Source organism: Cetorhinus maximus, chromosome 32, assembly GCF_964194155.1.
Source record: "Cetorhinus maximus chromosome 32, sCetMax3.hap1.1, whole genome shotgun sequence".
In the NCBI taxonomy this organism is placed as follows: Eukaryota; Metazoa; Chordata; class Chondrichthyes; order Lamniformes; family Cetorhinidae; genus Cetorhinus; species Cetorhinus maximus.
This window is the reverse complement of record NC_135910.1, coordinates 13,257,807-13,280,858: the sequence shown is the minus strand read 5'-3', so window position 1 is coordinate 13,280,858 and position 23,052 is coordinate 13,257,807. Positions and strand designations below refer to the sequence as shown.

General features: G+C 48.9%; 1 protein-coding gene across 1 annotated transcript in view; it reads right to left on the bottom strand.

Moving 5' to 3' along the window:
• LOC144671290 (serine/threonine-protein kinase D2-like) overlaps positions 1-23,052 on the bottom strand; it is an 82,902-nt gene that overhangs the window by 7,585 nt on the left and 52,265 nt on the right. Inside the window, exons 4-13 of the mRNA XM_078533100.1 lie at positions 20,641-20,801; positions 18,758-18,965; positions 17,475-17,552; positions 14,882-15,053; positions 13,333-13,456; positions 11,560-11,637; positions 9,159-9,438; positions 4,899-4,951; positions 4,067-4,139; positions 2,114-2,220 (exon numbers count right to left, since the gene is read on the bottom strand). Of these exons, the coding sequence (XP_078389226.1) occupies positions 2,114-2,220; positions 4,067-4,139; positions 4,899-4,951; positions 9,159-9,438; positions 11,560-11,637; positions 13,333-13,456; positions 14,882-15,053; positions 17,475-17,552; positions 18,758-18,965; positions 20,641-20,801 (1,334 nt within the window). The remainder of the gene's footprint in view (positions 1-2,113; positions 2,221-4,066; positions 4,140-4,898; positions 4,952-9,158; positions 9,439-11,559; positions 11,638-13,332; positions 13,457-14,881; positions 15,054-17,474; positions 17,553-18,757; positions 18,966-20,640; positions 20,802-23,052) is intronic.

Here is a 23,052-nt window from a genome sequence, read left to right as displayed (position 1 = left end):
CGTATTTTTACGGCCCAGAGTTTGGGATGTCCCCATAAGGGGGCCCATTTTCTTTTTGCCTGAAACACTTGCATAATTTTGAAGTCCAGTCTAAGGCTCCCTCGATTTTCAGCCTGTTGAATCATTCCTGAGTAGGTGCCACCTTTATTTCAGGGACCACCTGTTCTGCTAAAACCGTATCCTCTGGGAGCTTGCATCAGGCCACTTGCAATGGCAGTGTACCCTAAAAACTGCCCACAGAAAGAGAGAAGACTTTGCTTTCCACAATCAAACCAAAGTGCATTATAGACAATGTAACATATCAACGTGTGTACAATGTGATAATGACTAAATCATCAGATTTCAGCAATTGGATAAATATTGACCAGGAAACTGAGAAGAACTCCCCCCCTCGAAAAAGAGTTTTTTTATTATTCGTTCATTGGATGGTGGGCGTCGCATATCTCCTATAAATGGCAGCATCCATAATTGCCCCTGTTCAGAGGGCATTTAAGAGTCAACATTGCTGTGGGTCTGGAGTAAGGACAGCAGATTTCCAGATGGGTTTTTGTGACAATAGGCAATGGTTTCATGGTCTTTCCCGGACAGCAAGTTTTCCAGGAAAACATTAGGCACACTAAACGAGTGATTACTGTTAAACGTCTCAAGGCGCTTCATAGTAGCGTTAGCAAACGAAATTGACAACCAGCCACGTACGGAGATACTGAAGTCTCAAGTTCTGAGTTGTTCTGCTTTAACATCAGTCAGTTAACAGGGCTCATATTCGCGTTTAGCGTTGGGAGCTTTGCTTTAAACATCGTTTGGCATCGGGTCTGATGCAGCGTCGCGCAATCGGGTCAGCACTGTTTTCGAGCAACCTCTCCTGCTCCCTGACCCTCCCGGTCACCGCCGACCTTCCCCCCTTCGCCACCTCTCCGGCTTGCAGCTCACCCCTGCAGCTCGACTTGTGAGCCATCGCTCAGAGGAGGCTCAACAAGCGGGAAGATTAGGGGAGTGGGAGGTAAGTAGAAAGAATCAGCATTTTTTCTTTTACACTTTTAGAATGAAATAAATTATGAATTTAGCAATGTTAAGTATGTCAGCTCACAGGGTATAATGTCGTGCCCTTCTGACGAGAAAGGTCCTACAGAACCTTAGCGACATTGGCTGTAATGGAAAATCTGATTAGCTTAACGCTGGTTTACTTAAAGTTGCACTTTTCAGGAATGCAACTAGGTGTCAGCTGTGGCTCAGTTCATAGCACCCTCGCCTTTGAATCAGAAGGTTGTGGGTTCATGTCCCACTCCCGGAAACCAAGAACTGTGAATGTACTCGAAAGAGTTACATGAGATCTGTTGATAACTCGAAAGAGTTACAATGTTAAGTGAGTGTTGTGATTTGGGTTCTTTAGCTATCTCAATGATGAGATCTTGAGACTTGTATATTTAAACATGAACCCTTTATTGTTAACTATTTACAGATCTCAGGTTACTGTAATGAATGGTGCAGTTACCTCCATGCAGGCTGGGTTCCAGAGTGTTCTCTCTAGACTGTGTTCTCAGTCTGTTACCATGTGACTCTATACATCATACCATGGGCGGTGCTATTCTCCACATTAACCTTTGCTCTGCTGAGCACCTTTACGTTACAATGGCATGCAGGCAAATCATACAACAGTGAGGAATTACTGCATTGGGACAGAAGAGCTGGGTTTAGAAGGAATGTCTTCAAGGAGGAGAGGGAGGCAAAGAGGTACTCCCAGAGTTTAGGGTATAGGCTGAAGCCACGTCCACCAATGGTGAAGCAACTTAAATGGTAGACGTGGAGGAGGCCGGTGTAGGTCAGTGAGTACAAGTAGTGATGTGTGAAGAGGACTTGGCATGAGTTAGGATACTGGCATCAGCATTTTGGACAAACTCCAATTTACAGAGGGTGGGAGATGGGAGGGGGGCCAGGAGTAGTCAAGTCTAGAGATAACAAGGGCAATGGATACAGGTTTCAACAATAATCGCACTGGAGGGAGCCTAGATGATGCACTCAGGTGCTGAGAGATTACCCCCCCCACCGCGTCCCCACTAATACAGGTGATAGGGACACACTGAAAGGAACAACTCCTTCCTAAACCAGAGCTCACCTGAAGGATGGCCACCTCATTGCGTAGCTGGCTCTCCTGTTTGGTTGGGAACCGCAGCTTGTCAATCACCTTGATAGCCACATCCCGCCCTGTTTCTCTGTGTTTCCCTGGAAACGAGGAGCAGGGGTGTCAGTGTATAGAATCACACAGCACAATAGGCGGCTCTTCAGCCAACTGCACCAGTGCCGACGCTTTTGATGCCTTTGGCCAAATAAATTGAATTGCATCAAGTCTATAGCACAGAAACAAGCCATTCAGCCCAATTACGCTCTACATCCCTGTAAGCTTTTCCTTCTTAAGTATTATTGTTGAAGAGAGAGTCATATTGCTGAAGCTTTTCATCATGCACTCAATCAGGACAAACACAAGAACACCAAACTTCAAACAATCAAAACAATTTATACTACAAGAGAAAAGGAATGCTAATTGGTTGGCAATTCGACTTTGATTGGCTGACGTGTTGCCATGGAGAAAGCAACGGGGAACTATAGGCTCCCCAAGCTCCCGGGGAATTTTAAAAAGACGCAAGGCTTGAACATGTTCCCTTTGTTTGCAGTGAACGGATCTGTACGTGTGAATGTGTGTCACCTTTAGCAAGAATAAATGAGCCACATTACGAGCTTGACTGATTATCTTAAATTGGATGTTAGTGTAGCTATTGGCGCACTCGGGATTGTTCAGCAAGTGCTGTCTAATCACAGAATCACATCTAACGGTAGACGTTTTGTTTTGGGTTTTGCAAGCGCGGGCTGGTTGACTACGGTCTGTACTCCGTCTATCATGAACAACTGGAGGAACGCGCTGTTTGATTTGATCAGCCAATCGCTGGGGCATACAGCCTATGTGCTTGGCATGGCAGCAGCACTGAAATTCATACACGCCTTGTTCAATTGTATTGCTCAATTTTTCAGGTATTTATCCAATTTCCTTGTAGAAGTTGCTATTGAATCGGTTTCCACCATCTGGACACACAGCATACAGAGCAGCTAAAACAGGCTCAGACTGCACCACATATCCTCCCACCAACACATACATCATCCTCCAGCAACATTCCCCCTCAATCTGTTAAAGAGTGGTCTCAAACCTCATTTTACTTAATCACTGCCTGGCATCAGTGGCCCTCGCAAAGATCCCTGGGTATAGACCCGTGCACCCTGTCTCCTGCTGTGGTTTCTTTTAACAGGCCACCCCGATCCCCACATGTCCACCAGTTCTCACCCTCCTCTCCCAAAAGGGCGCCGACTCCTTGTTGGGGTTCAGGTTTCACAAGTCCACCTTCCACCCCCATTAACCCCTCACCCAATCCTTGTGTACAGGACCAACTAGTGATATACGGCAGGATATTCTGCCGCAGCGTGCATCACGGACAGTCCTAACCCTACTTTGGGAACAGGAGGAAGCCATTCAGCCCCTCGAGTCTGTTCTCCCATTCAACTGGTGATGGTCAAATTGCTCGACTCCATTTATCCACCTTTGCTCCACACACGCCTTTGCCCTCACCCTCACCCGGTGTCAATCGCAGTCTTAAACTCCAATCCCTCGCCCGTCATTGCAGAGGTCTCCAGATACTGATCAAGGGACTCTGGCTGGTTTTACTATTCCTGAACTCAAGGGGCATGGCTGTGGTCAGCTGAAGAGGCCGAGATCTTCGCACTAAGGGTGGTAGGAATCTGGAACTATGACCCCAAAAAGCCGTTGAGGCTGAGGGTCAATTGAAAATGTGGAAAAAGATTTTAGACTCTTGTTAGGCATGGGATGTGGAATGAAGGTGTGCATATGGGAGTTAAGGTGCAGATCAGGCCTTTCCCTGTTCCAATGTTCATGAAACAACCAGACCGGAACAGATGGCAATAGGTTAATGTTGGCGCTCAGACCAACATTCACCCTCAATCTGAGTCTCTGGCTGACTAATCCCAGACACCCAACAGGCTGGTAAGTAAAAGATAGTCTCACCTCCATAAACAATGCCAAACTGTCCTGATCCAAGTACCTCGTCTGCAAAGATCTGATAGACGGTGGCAATATCCTGGAGAGAGAGAAATAGAATGAGAGAGACTCTAGTCAGAATGCAGGTATCTCCGAGAGAGGGGGCTGGGAGACACCAATCAGCGCCCAAAATTCTCCCTGTAGTAGTACAGGGATTGAGAAAGATCCCTCTATGGTGTTCCAATGCGGGTATAGCACAGGGTTAGGTACAAAGTAAAGCTCTCTCTACACTGTCCCCATCAAACACTCCCAGGGCAGGTACAGCATGGGGTTAGATACAGAGTAAAGCTCCCTCTACACTGTCTCCATCAAACACTCCCAGGACAGGTACAGCACAGGGTTAGATACAGAGTAAAGCTCCCTCTACACTGTCCCCATCAAACATTCCCAGGACAGGTACAGCACGGGGTTAGATACAGAGTAAAACTCCCTCTACACTGTCCCCATCAAACACTCCCAGGGCAGGTACAGCATGGGGTTGGATACAGAGTAAAGCTCCCTCTACACTGTCCCCATCAAACACTCCCAGGGCAGGTACAGCACGGGGTTAGATACAGAGTAAAGCTCCCTCTACACTGTCCCCATCAAACATTCCCAGGACAGGTACAGCACGGGGTTAGATACAGAGTAAAGCTCTCTCTACACTGACCCATTATTCCATATTAGACCAAACCCATAAAGAAGATCCTCTTATTGCCAGCCCTCAGTGAGATTGAAGCGATTGTCACGTTGTGAACAAGTCTGTGCTCTTGATGACTGCACCATGGCTTTAGTATCACCGAAGCCGCCCACCACTCACCACGTTCTCCAAGATCTGACTGTTGGACACTGAGAAATTAACCGATGCCTGTCCTGCAAAGTGAAGCAAACAAAAAAAAACAAGGCAAATGAGAAACAGACAGAGCACCACCTTCTCTTACTGGGTAAAAAGGCACTGCTCATCACGGCCGGTTAGATCCCAGACTCTCACCCTACCCCGTGTCCAGTCAGTCAGTTTCAGCCACGGCGTACCATTCAGTTACGGGGTGGGGGGGTGCAACTACAGTCAGTCTCAGTACTTAAGACACTGGAGAGGGCAAACAAGCTTTTTGTTCCTGATTGACAGTCTGGCGGTAGTAGAAACAGTGCACCTGTGAGGAAGTGGGTGATGCCCTCCAGTGTTGAATAGCCTGCCAGAACTTCACTGTTCCACCAGGAAGAAATCGCCACTTGGGTGAGCTACTGGAAGGCAGCAGGCGTCACCGCAGCCATCTTAGCAATGATTAAGGGGGCTGGGGGATTAGGGGGCAGCGACTGAACCGGGTCACTGGGAATCGAATGCACAGGATTGAATCAGGGATCCATTTGCTGGGCTGGATGGGTGGGGGAGCGGGGAAGTGGAAGGGAAAAAAAATAAAAGAGCTGTAAAAAGGCTAAGCCATAAAAATCGATCCTCATTACAGGCCAAGGTGGCTGCACCTGTACCTCCAAGACAGAACGCTGAGGGGCCAAGTCCCACGCCAGATATTTGAGTCCATAATCTAGGCTGACACACCCAGTTGCAGTGATCGAGGGAGTGCTGCACTGTCGGAGGTGCCTTCCTTCGGAAACAAACGTTAAACCTGCCTGCCCCCTCGGGTTAAAGAACCCACTGCTACTATTGGAATGAGCAGTATCCCTCGGGCAGTATCACTAAAAGCAACTTGTGGTACTGTTTTTTATTCATTCAGGGGATGTGGGTGTCGCTGGCCGGGCCAGCATTTATTCACATCCCTAGTTGCCCCTGAAAAGGTGGTGGTGAGCTGCCTTCTTAAACCGCTGCAGTTCCTGTGGTGTAGGTACACCCACAGTGCTGTTAGGGAGGGAGTTCCAGGATTTTGACCCAGCGACAGTGAAGCAACGGCCGATATATTCCCAAGTCAGGATGGTGAGTGACTTGGAGGGGAACTTCCAGGTGGTGATGTTCCCATCCATCTGCTGCCCTTGCCCTTCTAGATGGTTTGGAAGGTGCTGTCGAAGGAGCCTTGATGAGTTGCTGCAGTGCATCTTGTAGATGGTACACACACTGCTGCTACTGTGCGTCAGTGATAGAGAAAGTGAATGTTTGTGTGCTTTATAAGTAATTGCCAGCGTCACAAACATGTAATTATGAAAGTATAGATTTTAAGGACAACTGGATTAAAGGTACAATTTTGCCTTCAAACCTTAAAATTGAGTTTAAAAGCCCTTTCCTAAACGGAAGTGTGGACAGACATCTTTCTGTGTTTGTTCAAACCTTATCAAACTCTCTAGAGCTGGCTATGAAGAGTCATTAAAATACAAGGACTCCTCCAGAAACGTCCATGAATATTCTAGAAGATGTGAAAATCCTTTGCCTTCTGAGAAAACAGGAGACAGGAAGGGACTTCAAAAGGACCTGAACGTAATTAACTTCTTTGCCTGGGGGAACAATGGCTCATTTGAAATTAACATAGTGGCCATTTCGCTTTAGTTGTAACAAAGACAGCCTGTGAAAGCCATTGTGTGCAGAAGCCACAGGAAGAACTCTGAGAAACATTATCAGAGAGGGCTCTCAGCCAAGGGAGAACAAGGAGGGTACAGTTTTAATAAATGAACCTTTATCTTGTTTGAGACAAAGCTTTGTTGCTGGTTATTTTTAAATCGAATCACTCACAAATTAAATAGGGGGCACCCCCCACACACACACACACACATTCCCCACACCCCACCACCCATCACCACCCCCCCGCACGCACATCCCACTCCCCCGCGTGCATACCCGCCCCCACACCACCCCACCCCACCTCCGCGCACACACCCCACTCCCCCGCGTGCACACTTAGCTCACAGACCACTTTGAGGAAATGCCTTTTACATGGGTCGTAACGCCTGCATTACACTTCAGGTTATTCTGAATCTGTGAAAGGTGCTATGCAAATGCAAGTCTTTCAGTTTTTAATGGAAGGGCTGGATAGGCTCAGTGGTGCCACCTACCCGATGTATAGCTGAATTGCTGGTGGTCCCTTATAACTCAGAGCATCAACGTTGTGCCCTTGGGGCTGGCCGATAGCCTCAAACATCAACTTGCGAGTACCCCCTAGCCCTGTGCCCTTTAGAGTGTGGGTAGGTGGGCTGCGGGGAGGAAGTGAGAGAAGCAGAGCGAGGGCTGAGTGAGAAAGATTTTTGGGGCCGTTGACTAACTCAAATCTGGTAACTTTCCCATACTTGGAGAAGTTGGGACTGGTCACTCTACTCATTCCTGGGATGAGGGGCTTATTTTACGAAGAAAGATTGAACAGATTGGCCCTATTATGCATTGGAGTTCAGAAGAACGAGAGGTGCTCTTATTGAAACATACAAGATCCTGAGGGGACTTGATAGGGTGGATACCCAGAGGATGTTTCCTCTTGTGGGAGAGACTAGAACTTGGGGACATAGTTTTTAAGAATAAGAGGTCTCCCTTTTAAGACAGAGATGAAGAGAATTTTTTTCTCCAAGGGTCATTAGTCTGTGGAATTCTCTTCCCCAGAAAAGTAGTGGAGGATGCATCCTTAAATTGATTCAAGGCTGAGTTAGATAGATTTTTGACAGACAAGGGAGTCCAGGGTTATGGTAGGGGGGGGGGGGGGGGGGGGGGCAGATGACAAAGCAGGGCTGAGACCACACAACCAAATCAGCCATGATCTTACTGAATGGCAGAGCAGACTCGAAGGGCCAAATGGCCTACTCCTGCTCCTAAGTCCTATGTTCCCATGTTCTCCTTAGAGTAGGGAAGGTCAAAGGTGTTCAAAATTCTGCAGGGCTTGACAAAATAACTATGGAGAGATGGTTTCTCCTGGCAAGAGGGTCAGTATCCAGAGGACACAGGGTCAAGATCATTGGCTTGAGGATCAGAGTGGAATTGGGAGACTTTCTTGTGTGTTGCGATCTGTAATGTGCTGCCTGATAGGGCAGTGGAAGCAGATTCAATAGTAACTTTCAAAAAGCAACTGGATAAATGCTTGAAGGAGAAAATATGTGCAGAGTTCTGGAAAAAGTAGAGTGGGAGTGGGACTAATTGGATAGCTCTTTCAGAGTGCTAGCACAGTTACGATAGGCCAAATGCCCCCCTATAACATTCTGCCATTCTAACAATGATCTTTGGAGCAAGGTAACAGGGGACCTATCCAAGTGGTCCAGAGAGTGTCAGCACCTTCAGGAGTTAATGACAAAACTGCAACAACAACTTATATTTATATAGCACCTTTAACATAATGAAACGTCCCAAGGCGTTTCACAGGAGAGTTATTAAATGCATGACGCCAAGCCACACAAGGAGATATGAGGCCAGATGACCCGAAGCTTGGTCAAAAGAGGTAGGTTTTAAGGACCGTCTTAATGGAGAAATGCGAGGGAGAAAGCTGGATAGGTTTAGGGAGGGAGTTCCAGAGCTTGGGGCCCAGGCAGCAGAAGGCACAGCTGCCAATGGTGGAGCGATTAAAATCAGGGATGCACAAGAGGCCGGAATTAGAGCAGCGCAGAGATCGGAGGGTTGTAGAGCTGGGGGGGAGATGAGATAGGGAGGCAGCGAGGCTGTGGAGGGAGTTGGAGACAACGATGAGAATTTTAAAATAAAGATGCCGCTTGACTGGGAGCCAGTGTCAGTCAGCGAGCACAGGGGATGATAGGGAAACAGGACTTGGTGCGAGTTAACCCATGAACAGCAGAGTTTTGGACCTCAAGTCGAGAGGGTGGGAGAGCAGCCAGGAGTGCGTCGGAATGGTCAAGTCTAGAGGTAACAACGGGATAGGTGAGGGTTTCAACAGCAGATGAGCTGAGAGAGGGGTGAAGCCGAGCGATGTTACAGAGGTGGAATGAGGTGGTCTCAGCGATGGTGCGAACGAGAGGTCAAAAAGTTCCTCTCGATCAACTGCGACACCAAGGTTGCGAACAGACTGGCTCAACCTCAGACCACTGCCAGGGAGAGGGATGGAGTTGGTAGCTAGGGAACAGAGTTTGGAGAGAGGATTGAAAACAGTGGCTTTGGTTTCCCCAACATTTAATCGGGAGAGAAAGATTCGGTCAGGTGAACAGCTCTTACTGCGCGGCGTCTGTTCCTGGGCGTTGACCGTATCCTGGAAGATGACCGGCTTCAAGGCTTGCCGGATGGCATTCTCCCACGCCTTGTCCTCCTCAGCACCCGCCACGCCACTCAGCCCCCCGGCGTTTGCTGCTGGGCACGGGGTGGCGGAAGGGCTCTCGCCGACAAAGTACACCACGCTGCCTGTTCGAATCTCAAAACAGTGAGGGTTCCCACCCTGGGGAACGGAAGTAAAGTTCTGTGCGAGCTCCACGCCCAAGATCTCGGACAGTGGGATTTCCTGAGCAGACAGGAAGAGGTGGGGGGGAGGGAAAAAAAAACAACAAGGTTTAGAAACAGGATCTTTCTCACCTCCCATTCCGTATCCCAAGCCAAACGGAGCTCGAGACTGGGAGTGTGTGGAGCAGACTGATTAAAGCTCCCTCTACACTGTCCCCATCAAACACTCCCAGGACAGGTATAGCACGGGGTTAGATACAGAGTAAAGCTCCCTCTACACTGTCCCCATCAAACACTCCCAGGACAGGTACAGCATGGGGTTAGATAGAGTAAAGCTCCCTCTACACTGTCCCCATCAAACACTCCCAGGACAGGTACAGCATGGGGTTAGATAGAGTAAAGCTCCCTCTACATTGTCCCCATCAAACACTCCCAGGGCAGGTACAGCACGGGTTTAGATACAGAGTAAAGCTCCCTCTACACTGTCCCCATCAAACACTCCCAGGGCAGGTACAGCATGGGGTTAGATACAGAGTAAAGCTCCCTCTACACTGTCCCCATCAAGCACTCCCAGGGCAGGTACAGCACGGGGTTAGATACAGAGTAAAGCTCCCTCTACACTGTCCCCATCAAACACTCCCAGGACAGGTACAGCACGGGGTTAAATACAGAGTAAAGCTCCCTCTACACTGTCCCCATCAAACACTCCCAGGACAGGTACAGCACGGGGTTAAATACAGAGTAAAGCTCCCTCTACACTGTCCCCATCAAACACTCCCAGGGCAGGTACAGCACGGGGTTAAATACAGAGTAAAGCTCCCTCTACGCTGTGCCAATCCCAAACACAGAACAATGGCCTCTATTGCATCAATGTGACACATTCCATTCCTCACACCAGACACTGTCGTTCCTCTCAATATTATTATTTTTTTATTATTTGTTTTTGGGATGTAGGCATCACTGGCAAGGCCTGTCATTCCTAGTTGCCTTTAAGGAGGTGGTGGTGAGCTGCCTCCTTGAACCGCCGCAGTTTGTAGTGTAGGTACACCCACAGCATTGTTATGGAAGGAGTTCCAGGATTTTGACCCAGCGACAGTGATGGAATGGTTGATGTATCGCCCAAGTCAGGATAGTGAGAGACTTGGAGGGGTACTTGTAACGGTGATATTCCCATGCACCTGCTGCCTGTGTCCCATGGGGTGGTAGAGGTCGCAGGTTTGGAAGGTGGTGTTGAAGGAGCCTTGGTGAGTTGCTGCAGTGCATCTTGTGTATGGTACACACACTGCTGCCACTTTACGTCGGAGGTGGAGGGAGTGAATACTTGAGGCAATGGATGGGGTGCCAAGTCAGCCAGTGTTGCCGAGCTTCTTGAGTGTTGTGCGTGCTGCACTCATCCAGGCAAGTGGAGGGCATTCCATCACACTCCCGACTTGTGCCTTGTAGATGGTGAACAGGCTTTGGGAAGCTGGGCTGCAGAATATCCAGCCTCTGTCCACCAAGGAACACCCTACCCTTTAGGCATCCAGGGTTATCTGGAACTGGACAGGAATAATTTCAACTGCTGCAGATGGGGCAGCCAATCCAGTAACTTGTCACTCATCAATGCCCTGGAGCAGAGGAGCTGACCTTGCTGAGGGATCAGGAGATCCAATGCCCTGACAAAGTCAACTAAAAACATCAGCCCTGCTCTTCCCCTAGTTCCTATCCCAGGGCATGTTTGTGGACTGGGCAGTACTGACTTCAAATGGGGACTCAAGGAGAGGAGGCCATTCAGCCCCTTCAGCCTGTTTTGCCATTCAACATCATGGCAGATCTGCGCCTCAGCTGCATCCTTGGCCAATGCCTCCCATGATAGAACAATGGTGGGGTAGTGGGCTCATCAATGCAGGTACAAAGGCCACCAAGGGCTGTGGAAACTGTCAATGCGTTCAGAAGAGAAGGAACACTCAGAATTGAAAGGGGGGGTGCGTGGGAAGAAACTGTGTTCAGTCAGAGCTCCTTATTTTCCAGGATCTCATTTTCCAAATTATATCCAGCCTGAAAGATCGTCCACCTTATACACTGTTCCCCTCCCTTAAATGTCAATCAAATGTTCTAATTCTCAATGATGTTAAGACTTTGGGACCATCCACCCACAAGGCGGCTGGAATCAGACCGACTGCCACTTACGAATAGACTTTACCTTGTAATACTTGTTTCCTGTGTCATTGTGAAAGAGAGTGATGCACTTGCAGTCCAGCCTCCAGTAATGCCTCTTCCGCTGCGGGGAGGGAGAAGAGAAGACAACTCCTGGTCACTAAGCACAGCCAGTCGGAATGAGCAATAAAGGAGCAAACATGGTGGGAGGAGGCTAGTGTGGAGCAAACAGGATAACTAATTAGGAGTGAACACAGAGGGATGGATCCACCAGAATTCCATCCAATGGGAAGGGGTTAGATCCACCAGAATTCCATCCAATGGGAAGGGGTAGGATCCACTGGAATTCCATCTGGAGTCAATTCAACTGCAGTCAACGAGAGGGGATGGATCCACTGCAACTACATCCACAGGGATTGAACGAGAAGGGATGGGTGCATTAGAATAAGAACAGAGCCAGTGCATTGGAACACTGCCCAACCGAGGGGAAGCCCCCAGCTTATGAAGATGTTCACGCTCAAGGTTCAAGTGAGATCCCATGAATTACAGGGGAAGGTGGTGAGTTGTATCCAAAATTGGCTCAGTGGCAAGAAACGAAGGATAAATGACCGATGGGTGTTTTTGCGAGTGGAAAGTGGTTTCTAGTGGCGTTCCACAGGGCTCAGAGTTGGATCCCTTGCTGATCGTTGTATATTTCAATCATTTGGACTTAAATGTGGGTAGCATGATTGGGAAATTTGCAGATGACACCAAAATTGGCTGTGTAGTTGACAGTGAAGAGGAGGATAGCTGTCGTCTCCAGAATGATATCAATGGCTTGGTTGAGTGGGCGGTAAAGTGGCAAATGGAATTCAATCCGGAGAAGTGGAAGATATTGTATTTGGGGAGGACAAACAAAACAAGGGAATACTCAATAAACGGGAGGATATTGAGAGGGGTTGAGGACCTTGGAGTGCACGCCCACAGGACCCTGAAGGTGGCAGGGCAGGTGGATAAGGTGGTAAAGAAAGCATATGGAACACTCTCCTTCATTGGGCGAGGTATTGAATACACAAGCAGGGATGCAATGATGGAACTGCATAAAACACTGGTTAGGCCACGGCTTGAATTTTGTCTACAGTTCTGGTCACCACATTACAGGAAGGACATAATTGCTCTGGAGACAGTACGGAAAAGACTTACAAGAATGCTGCCAGGGCTTGAAAATTGCAGCTATAGGGAGAGATTGGATAGGCTAGGGTTGTTTTCCTTAGAGCAGAGGAGGCTGAGGGGTGACCTAATTGAGGTGTACAAAACGGATAGGGTAGACAGGAAAGACTTGTTTCCCCTAGCTGAGGGGTCAATTACCAGGGGGCATAGGTTTAAGGTGATTGGTAGAAGGATTAGAGGGGAAATGAGGAAAAACTTTTTCACGCTGAGGGCGGTGGGGATCTGGAATTCACTGCCTGAATAGGTGGTTGAGGCTGAAATGCTCAACTCATTACAAAAGGTACCTGGATCTGCATCTGAAGTGCTGTAACCTGTAAGGCTACGCACCGAGTGCTGGAAAATGGGATTAAAAATGAGCGGCTAGTTTCTTTTTTCTCTTTTTATGGCCAGCGCAGACACGATGGGCTGAATGGCCACTGACTCAACGTTTCTTTGGTTCTCTGGTCTGTGCTGCCCTCGTCATTCTCCACATAACAGGGACGGGATCGAAAGTGTCAATGGCGAGGAAGCACGTTCTTAGCACAAGCTCGGGGGGAGTGAGATGAAATCCCTGTAGCGATGGAAGGCTGGGGGAGCGAGTGGGGAAGTGATTGGTACTTATTTTCTTTACCAAAGCATCTCGGTTACTGTAGTGAACCACCCAGCCCTCCTTCAGAGTCGTGCTGAGTTTCCGTTTGGTCTGTTTGACAGATTGCACCACACGCATCAGAGGGATGTTACTGGCCATGGGGTCACTGCAAGAGAAGACGATATGGAAGATGAGAGATTTCAGATTCCTTCCAACACCCAGACAAAAAAACGGCTGACCACACTCATTTAAAAAAAAATATGTGGACAATTCTGTTGAGACCACAATGGGTCGCCCATCTCAAGTAACCCTGAGACCATCTCCTCAAGCAAGGAATGTTTCGCAGCTGGCTGGCTTGCTAGGCCAGTTCAGAAGGCAATTAAGAGACAGAGTACAAGGCACACATCAGGAGTGTGATGGAGTAGCTCCAACACAAGAAGCTCAACACTATCCAGGACAAAGCAGCCCACTTGATTGGCACCACATCCACAAATATTCACTCCCTCCACCACCAACGCAAATAGCAGCAGTGTGTACCATCTACAGGATGCACTGCAGCAACTCACCAAGGTTCCTTAGACAGCACCTTCCAAACCCATGACCAGTACCATCTAAAAAAGGACAAGGTAAATGGGGAACACCACCACCTGCAAGGTCCCCTCCAAGCCACTCACCATCTTGACTAGGAAATATATCGGCCGTTCCTTTCGCTGGGTCAAAATCCTGGAACTCCCTCCCTAACGGCACTGTGGGTGTACCCACGCCACATATCTTGCAGTTCAAGAAGGCGGTTCACCACCACCTTCACAGGGGCAGCCAGGGATGGGCAATATATGCTGGTCCGGCCAGCGAAGCCCACATCCCGTGAATGAATAAAAAAAAGTTGCTGAGTGTGAGATCAGATGGGCCGACAAGAAACTTGTTGGATTGTTGCAGCAATCCAACAGCTCTCTTGGCCTTTTCTCCAGGGCCTATCCACAGATTTTACCAGGTTTACTGAATGCAATTTCCTATAGTGGGATTCAACTCTCAACTTCTGGGTCACTAGGCCAAGGCCAAGCCCCAACAATCCTACAGATTCCATCCTTCAGCTGTGACTCAGCAGGTAACACTCTTGCCTCTGAATCACAAGGTTCAGGGTTCAACTCCCACACCAGGGCTTGGGCACAGCAATCGAGGCTGACGATCCAGTGCAGTACTGAGGGAGTGCTGCACAGTCGGAGGTGTCACATTTTGCATGACATGCTAAATGGAGGCCCTGTTTGCCTGCCTGGGTGGGTGAATGTAGAAGCTCCCATGGCACTATTCTGAAGAAAAGCAGGGGAGTTCCCCCCTCCCAGTGCCCCGGCCAATATTTATCCCTCAATCAACATCGCAACTACAGGTTATCTGGTCATTTTGACGCTGCTGTTTGTGGGATCTTGCTGTCCATAAATTGGCTGCCGCATTTCCTACATCACAACAGTGGCTACACTTTAAAAAGCGCTTCATTGGCTGTAGAGTGCTTTGGGACATCGGATATGACTAAAGGCGCTATATAAATCCAACCCTCCTCCATTCGCCCCCATCCTAAAATGATCGGCCAGGTTACCTCATCATTCTGCTGGGACTGTCGTCGTCTCCGGGGAAACCGTTCTCCGAGTTGATGCCGGGGTTTGTGGGAGAATCGTCAAAGTCATCCATCGTCAGGGTCTTGTCTCCGTCTCCATAGTCACTCACGTCCTCCATGCTTACATCCACATCAAGACCGGTACTCATCAAATCTGAAAAGGGATGGAGGTTCAAACTCCACACGTCTCCAAATCCAGGATAACATTTTTTAAATTTCTTTTTAAATTAAAAATTCTTAACCGTATAAAATAGTCCCATGTGAAACGTCAACCATCTCGGTCTGAGCGGGCTGGGGCTCTTTGTGGGAAGACTAAGAGATGACCTGGTACAAGCCTTTAAAGATTCTGGGGGAGGGGGGAGGGGATGGGTAGGACGAAGATGATATTTCCACATCTGGCGACGTCCTGAGTTCAGGCCCATAAATATAAAACACTGTCACTAATAAATCCAATAAGGAATTCAGGAGAAAATTCTTTTTTTCCCAGGAAGTGGTGAGAAAATGTGGAACTCGTTACCACAAGAAGTGGCTGAGGTGAATGGGATAGGTGCATTTGTGGGGAAGCTAGGTAAACACATGAGAGAGAGAAAGGAAGAGAAGGACGTGTTGATGGGGTGAGATGAAGTGAGGGTGTGAGGAAGTTAAATGTGGAACATAACGACTGGCATAGGCTGTTGGGGCTGAACCTGTTTTTATGCTATAAATTCCTTATAATCTCTTGGCTTCATTCTTCACTCAATGAGCTTTAAAGGATTTACTCACTAATCTATCTATTTATTCCTAAGCAGCAGCAGCTATCGATTCCAACAAGCCCATCTCTCTCTTCAGTAAACGTAGTCAATTAGATTAGGAAAAGTAAATTAAGGAATGGCCGAGATAGTTTACGGGTGTAAAATAGAGGCAAAATTACTGCAGTAAAAATACATCTAGATGATATTACGGGAGAATTCATCAAGGAGAGGGCTGTGTCCATTGGGCCTACTAGTCTATTCTCAATCATCCCATCCATCACATCAGCTTGACTTGGTTGGGGCAGAAGGTCATGGGTTCTATCGCCACTCTTGCACACACAAATCTCAGCTAACACTCCCAGTGCAATACCGAGGGAGTGCTGCACTGCCAGAGGTGCAGATGTCAAAGCAAGGTAAATGTAGTGTGACATTTCCAACAGCGCGCACACACCCCCTCCAGCCCACCCCAAAGAAAAGCTGCAAGATGCCTCCGCCCAGCAGTTATCCCTCAACCAACATCAAAAAAACAGACTTTCTGTATTTATATAGCGCCTTTCATGAGCACCAGACATTTCAAAGCACTTTACAGCCAACAAAGTACTTTTTGAAGTGTAGTCGGTGTTGTAATGTAGGAAATGTGGCAGCTAATATGCGCACAGCAAGATTCCACAAACAGCAATGTGATAATGGCCCAATTATCTGTGTTTTTTTTATGATGTTGATTGAGGGATAAATATTGGCCAGGACGCCGGGGAGAACTGCCCTGCTCTTCTTCGGAATAATGCCACGGGATCTTTTACATCCGCCCTGAACAGGCAGACGGACTCTCAGTTTAACGTCTCATCTGAAAGACGGCACCTCCGACAGTGCAGCGCTCCCTCAGTGCTGCACGGACAGTGTAGATTTCTGTGCTCAAGTCCTGGAGTGGGAAAACCTGGAGCCTGAGAGGCGAGAGTGCTACCAACCGAGTCACGACTGATACAACCAGGACAAATATCTGGTCATTTGTCTCATTGCTGTTCATGGGATCTTGCTGTGTGCAAATTGCTGCTGCGTTTATCGAAGTAACGAGGGGACATAATTTCAAGGTGAGGGGCAGGAGGTTTAGGGGGGATGTGAGGAAAAACTTTTTTACCCAGAGGGTGGTGAGGGTCTGGAATGCACTGCCTGGGAGGGTGGTGTAGGCAGGTTGCCTCACATCCTTTAAAAAGTACCCGGATGAGCACTTGGCACCTCATAACATTCAAGGCTATGGGCCAAGTGCTGGTAAATGGGATTAGGTAGGTAGGTCAGGTGTTTCTCACGTGTCGGTGCAGACTCGATGGGCCGAAGGGCCTCTTCTGCACTGTGTGATTCTGTGATACACTTCAAAAAATAGTTCATTGGGCTTGAAGCACCTTGGAATGCGGCCATGAAAGACACAATATGAATGAATTCAATTTTTGGTCCCTTATGTACATTAACCATCTAAGGCAGAACAAATAACAGGTACATGCCAAGGAGCAGCCCCCCCGCTGATAACATTAAACAGATGTTAGAAGGGCAGCAGGCACCATTGCCTCTTAAGTTCCCCACCAATTCCTAGAGCATCCGTACTTGGGAATAAATCACCATTCCTTCCTCGTCACTGGGTCAAGACCCCGGAGCTCCCTACTTGCAGTACGAGTGGGGGAGTCTTCACCACACGGACTGCAGTGCGTTCAGGAAGGAAGCTCACCACCACCTTCTCAAGGACAACGAGGGAGGGTCAATAAACGCTGGCCCAGCCAACCAATCTCCCATCCCACGAGTGAATATTTATATTTTTTAAAAAGCAGACAGACAGGAGAATGGTCGCTCCTCACCTCCATTGAGGACCGATTCCCCCAGGCAGTCGTTGGGCACTTTCTCAACGCATCGCTTGTGGCAGTTGAACTTGCAGTCTAAGAAAATCAAAATGGGGAGGAAAAAGAACACACACAACTTTATAAAACAGCTCACCAAAGGAGACAGTGTCTAATTTCATTGCAGAAACACAAACTCTTCAACTTTTGGATGGTCTATTCATTACAACATAGCAGAGTTGGCATTTTTTGTTCATCACACGGCATCCCCCCTCCCCCCAAGACTTTGCTCTACCCCCTCCCCCCAAGACTTTGCTCTACCCCCTCCCCCCAAGACTTTGCTCTACCCCCTCCCCCCAAGACTTTGCTCTACCCCCTCCCCCCAAGACTTTGCTCTACCCCCTCCCCCCAAGACTTTGCTCTACCCCCTCCCCCCAAGACTTTGCTCTACCCCCTCCCCCCAAGACTTTGCTCTACCCCCTCCCCCCAAGACTTTGCTCTACCCCCTCCCCCCAAGACTTTGCTCTACCCCCTCCCCCCAAGACTTTGCTCTACCCCCTCCCCCCAAGACTTTGCTCTACCCCCTCCCCCCAAGACTTTGCTCTACCCCCTCCCCCCAAGACTTTGCTCTACCCCCTCCCCCCAAGACTTTGCTCTACCCCCTCCCCCCAAGACTTGGCTCTACCCTCCTCCCCACTCTCCAAGACTTGGCTCTACCCCCTCCCCCCAAGACTTTGCTCTACCCCCTCCCCCCAAGACTTTGCTCTACCCCCTCCCCCCAAGACTTGGCTCTACCCTCCTCCCCACTCTCCAAGACTTGGCTCTACCCCACTCCTCCTCTCCAAGACTTGGCTCTACCCCCCTCCCCCTCTCCAAGACTTTGCTCTACCCCCCATCCCCTCTCCAAGACTTTGCTCTACCCCCCTCCCCCTCTCCAAGACTTTGCTCTACCCCCCTCCCCACCAAGACTTTGCTCTATCCCCCTCTCCCCCTCTCCAAGACTTTGCTCTACCCCCCTCCCCACCAAGACTTTGCTCTACCCCCCTCCCCACCAAGACTTTGCTCTACCCCCCCTCCCTCCCAAGACATTCTTCTACTCTCCTCTCCCTCCCCAGGGCATGCCTCTACCTTCCTCCCACTCCCCCTCCCTCCCCAAGTCTTTCCTCTCATTCTGCCATCTCTTCCCACCCTCCTACCTCCGCAGTCTTTCCTCACGTGCACAGTGATGAGACATGGGAGGTCAAACCCAAACGTGAACCGATTTAAGACCGATCGAGTCCCGCAGCCGCCGATCACACACTGACCTTTGCACTGAAGCCCCTGTCGGAAGAGCCCCTTCAGCAGTTTTTTGCAGTACTGGCAGACGGTGGGCCGGGTGTACGAGTGCACAGCGAACGTGTGGGGGACTTTGACCTTCGACAGGAAGATTTTGTCCAGCTCGATCGGCCGTCCAGTGTAGGTGCCCAAGTTCAAACGCTTTTCCTTCAGAGACAATGTTTCTGCCAAGATCTTCTGTACTTGGAGAAAACCAGAAGGGGTTGAGGGTCAGGAAACACGAGCGAGAGGGAGGGTGTGAGCGAGAGGGCGGCCACAAGCGAGCGAGAGGGCGGAGCGAGAACAATTGGGAAAAGAAAAAAAAAAGGGCAAACATTTAAAGATCTAATAGTCACCTTGAAAATGTGGCCAAGGAAGCTCTCCTGATGTCCTGGCCAACATTCATCCCTCTACCAACATCAAAAGTACCACTAACTAGTCATTTGCCTGAACCATTTAACAGACCATGGTGTGTGCAAACTGGCTGACACTTTCCCTGTGGCAACCCTCAAATGAACCCATCTACTGTGATGCACTTTGAGACATCCTGTGGATGTCATGGTGCTCCGGCCCAATAACTTGTCGACACTCAGGCAAAGTTTGAGAAGTCAGCCAGATGCTGCAATGCTTGTAAGGGTGGGTGTCTGAAAGGGGAGGAAACCGAACATCTGGGCATCCCTCCTGTGGGATCCTGCTGTGCGCAAAAAGTGCCTGCGCTTCCTGACAGTCCTCAAAGTAATTGGTGACAGGAAACATTTAAGAGAATGGTGTAGCTGCAACGTTAACTACAGTCAAAGGACGTCAGTTGCAAACCCATGAAGAGTTCTTTGTTCACAAGTATTTTTCACGTCAATCTCAATTTCATCTCTCAGAGGGTCAATAGTCTGTGGAATTCTCTACCCCAGAGAGCAGTGGAGGCTGGGTCATTGAATATATTCAAGGCCGAGTTGGACAGATTTTTGATTGACAGGGGACTCAAGGGTTATGGGGGTGGGGGAGAGGCAGGAAAGTGGAGTTAAGGCCACAATCAGATCAGCCATGATCTTATTGAATGGCAGGATGGGGGGCTTGAAAAACAGGCTCAAGGGAGCTGAATGGCCAACTCCAATTTTTAGATTTTTATGCTCTTTTAAGGATGCGTGTAATCATTGTAATGAGCTGTATCAGTGTGCTAGTCAATGACTCTTCTTCAGATGGCCCCCTAACTTCGGTCAACAGCCTTGTTTTGAGTAAAGGATGGGGTATATCCTGAACTCAATGCCCCTAGCAAGTCAGAGGAGGTGTCATCTGAAAATGGCAGCCTGCCAAAACCCAACAGGAGGCATCTCCTTCTGCTTTCAGAGCGCCTGTTGCCCTCCACAATGCAAATGTTTCTCTCCCCTACCACACCTTAGCAAGGTCTTTCAAATTACACCAACACAGGCCATCTCCCGTTCTCTTTGTCCCCTTACATAACCCCAAAGCGTTTTGCCTTCCTGTCTCTCTTTCCTCCTTCAGGTTCTCTCTCTCTCTCGCTCCACCCCCTCCTCCTTTAAGCGAGGTCTGTCCAGTGAATCCCACAGCACCCCAACGCAAGAGGGTCAAATATTGCTCCCTCTCCTCCCTGTTCCCCAGGCCACCCAAAAGGCGGGGGATTAAAAAAACAGCCACTGTGGAAAACACGTGTTAGTGATCAGTGAACAGTAACAACGTACCACGAGTGCCAATATAGCAAAATCCATTGGCATGAGGTTCCTTGGAATATCCTCTGGAAGCCTTGCTTGAAAATTTGGAGCTCAAATCAAGAGGCTCTACACTTGATCACCGGAGAACAAGACGTACATTAAACAGAAACAGAGTCGATAGAACTGAATGGATAAAGTCAGGAATTTACCAGTTGACTGTCACTTGGAGAAGGTGGCAAGTAATCTGTGGCCGATAATCGTGAGTTGATGGAACCGGTGAGAGAGGTGTTGGACAGTCTTCGTTTCCTGGCACCACTGCAGTTGTTGGGAATGTTGAACGCGCATCTCTTGTGGTAGTTCAGCCCGCACCCTGTTTCCAAAGTAAAACAAAAATCGTGTATTACGCAAGGTTTCCTCGTCAACTCTTGCAGGAAACCCTGGTGAATCGACACCGAAACCAACAACAACTTGTGTTTGTATAGCACCTTCAACGTCACGAAACTCTCCAAGGCGCTTCACAGGAACGACATAAAACTAAATTTGACCCCGAGAGCCACATAAGGAGATGTCGGGTCAGATGATCAAAAGCTTGGTCAAAGTGGTCAATTTTAAAGGAGCATCTTAAAAAGGAGGAAAGTGAGGTAGAGAGTTGGAGAGGTTTAGGGAGGGAATTCCAGAGCTTGGAGTCCATGCAGCTGAAGGCACGGCCGCCAATGGTGGGACGATTAAAAATGGGGGGATACCCACAGGGCTAGAATTGGAGCAGCGCAGAGATCATGGAGGTTGTGGGGCTGGAGGAGATTACAGAAATAGGGGGTAACAGGGGGCAAATCTGAAAACAAGGATGAGAATTTTAAAAATCAAGGCACTATTTGACCAGGAACAAAAGTAAGTTAGCAAGCACAGGGGTGTATTATTGGTAGGACACCAAAACCCTCAGCAATGTACAACATACTAACAGGGCTTTACACCCATTCTAGGCCCAGTCAACACCCGCTGTTGGGTGGATATTTCAGCTGCCTAGGCCTCAATCTCTTGAATTCCCCTCACTAAAGCCGCCCTCCTCTTCTCCACCTTCTCGGGAACCCACCTTTTCACAGAATACGCGAGCACAGGAGGCCATTCAGCCCATTACGCCTGCGCTGGCTCTTTGAAAGAGCGGTCAAATTAGCCCCACTCACCCGGTTCTTTGCCCTACAAGTTCTTCTCTTGCCAGATACTTGTCCAATTCCCCTTGTGAAAGTTACTGTTGAATCAGCTTCCACCAAACTCCCAGGCAGAACGTTCCAGATCGTTAACGCGCGACGTGAAAATAACTTTTACAAGAGGGATAAATACTGAAAATCTCTGAGCAAATCTCATCCAAAAAACTGGTCATATTTAACAGTGCAGCACTCCCTCAGTACTGACAGCGGGAGCGTCAGTGTAGATTTTGCATAGGAACTTCTGGAGCGGATTAGAGCCTACAGCCTTCTGATCCAGAGGCATTAAAGATGAGGGGACTCCCTGACCTACAGTCCGGGCAGCTTTGCACTTACAGCGGCAGAGCAAACACAGATCCCGAGCTCCGGGAACCTCGGGATCGTGAGTAGGGGGTCACACACACAGTACAACAGCTGGACATGGGGACTTTGGAACCTCTCGGAGATAGGATACAGTCATTACGTAAATGCAAGTGCTTTGCAATACCACACCGAGGTCCTGAAATAGAATCACAGAATGGTTACAGCACAGGATGAGGCCATTCGGTCCATTGTGTTGGTGCCGGCCCTCTGCAAGAGCAACTCACCTAGTCCCATTCCCCCACCTTTGCCCGTAGCCCTGCAAATTCTTTTCTTTTCAGATGATTATCCAATATTCAGTCCTCTGCAGGTTTGGAATAAGAATAAGAATAGAAGCCAGGCAAAAACCTTTCGCCAACCCAAATCGTAACTGGAACACAGGGCTTGGTACCAAAGCAAGCATGAGACAAAAGTCAAGTCCAGGTGACCTAGACGCACTCCTGCAGAGAAAGTGACGACAAGACCGGTCAAGGTGGAGTGGCGAGGAACTGGTTCTGTTAATCGTTCTGTTGTACAATAGTCAGCCAGCAGATGGAGTCAGAGATCACATTACAAAACAACAATCCCCCAGTTGAGTGTAAAGAGGGGTGAAGTGAGATATTTATCATAATTCCAATTGTTTATCTATGAAAGGAGATCAGTCTGGATTTGGGAATCTGGGGGGATGGGGAGATGTGTCAGGGAGAGAGAATTTGATATCCTGGGGTTATCCACTAATCAATCCATCTTTAAACACAGAGGGAGACAGAGCGGGAGAGGGAGAGAGAGAGAGAGGCAGAGAGAGAGGCAGAGTGGGAGAGAGAGAGAGAGAGAGAGGCAGAATGGGAGAGAGAGAGAGGCAGAGCAGGAGAGAGAGAGAGAGGCAGAGCGGGAGAGAGAGAGAGAGAGGCAGAGCGGGAGAGAGAGAGAGAGAGAGGCAGAGTGGGAGAGAGAGAGAGAGAGAGAGGCAGAATGGGAGAGAGAGAGAGAGAGAGAGGCAGAGTGGGAGAGAGAGAGAGAGAGAGAGGCAGAGTGGGAGAGAGAGAGAGAGAGAGAGGCAGAGTGGGAGAGAGAGAGAGA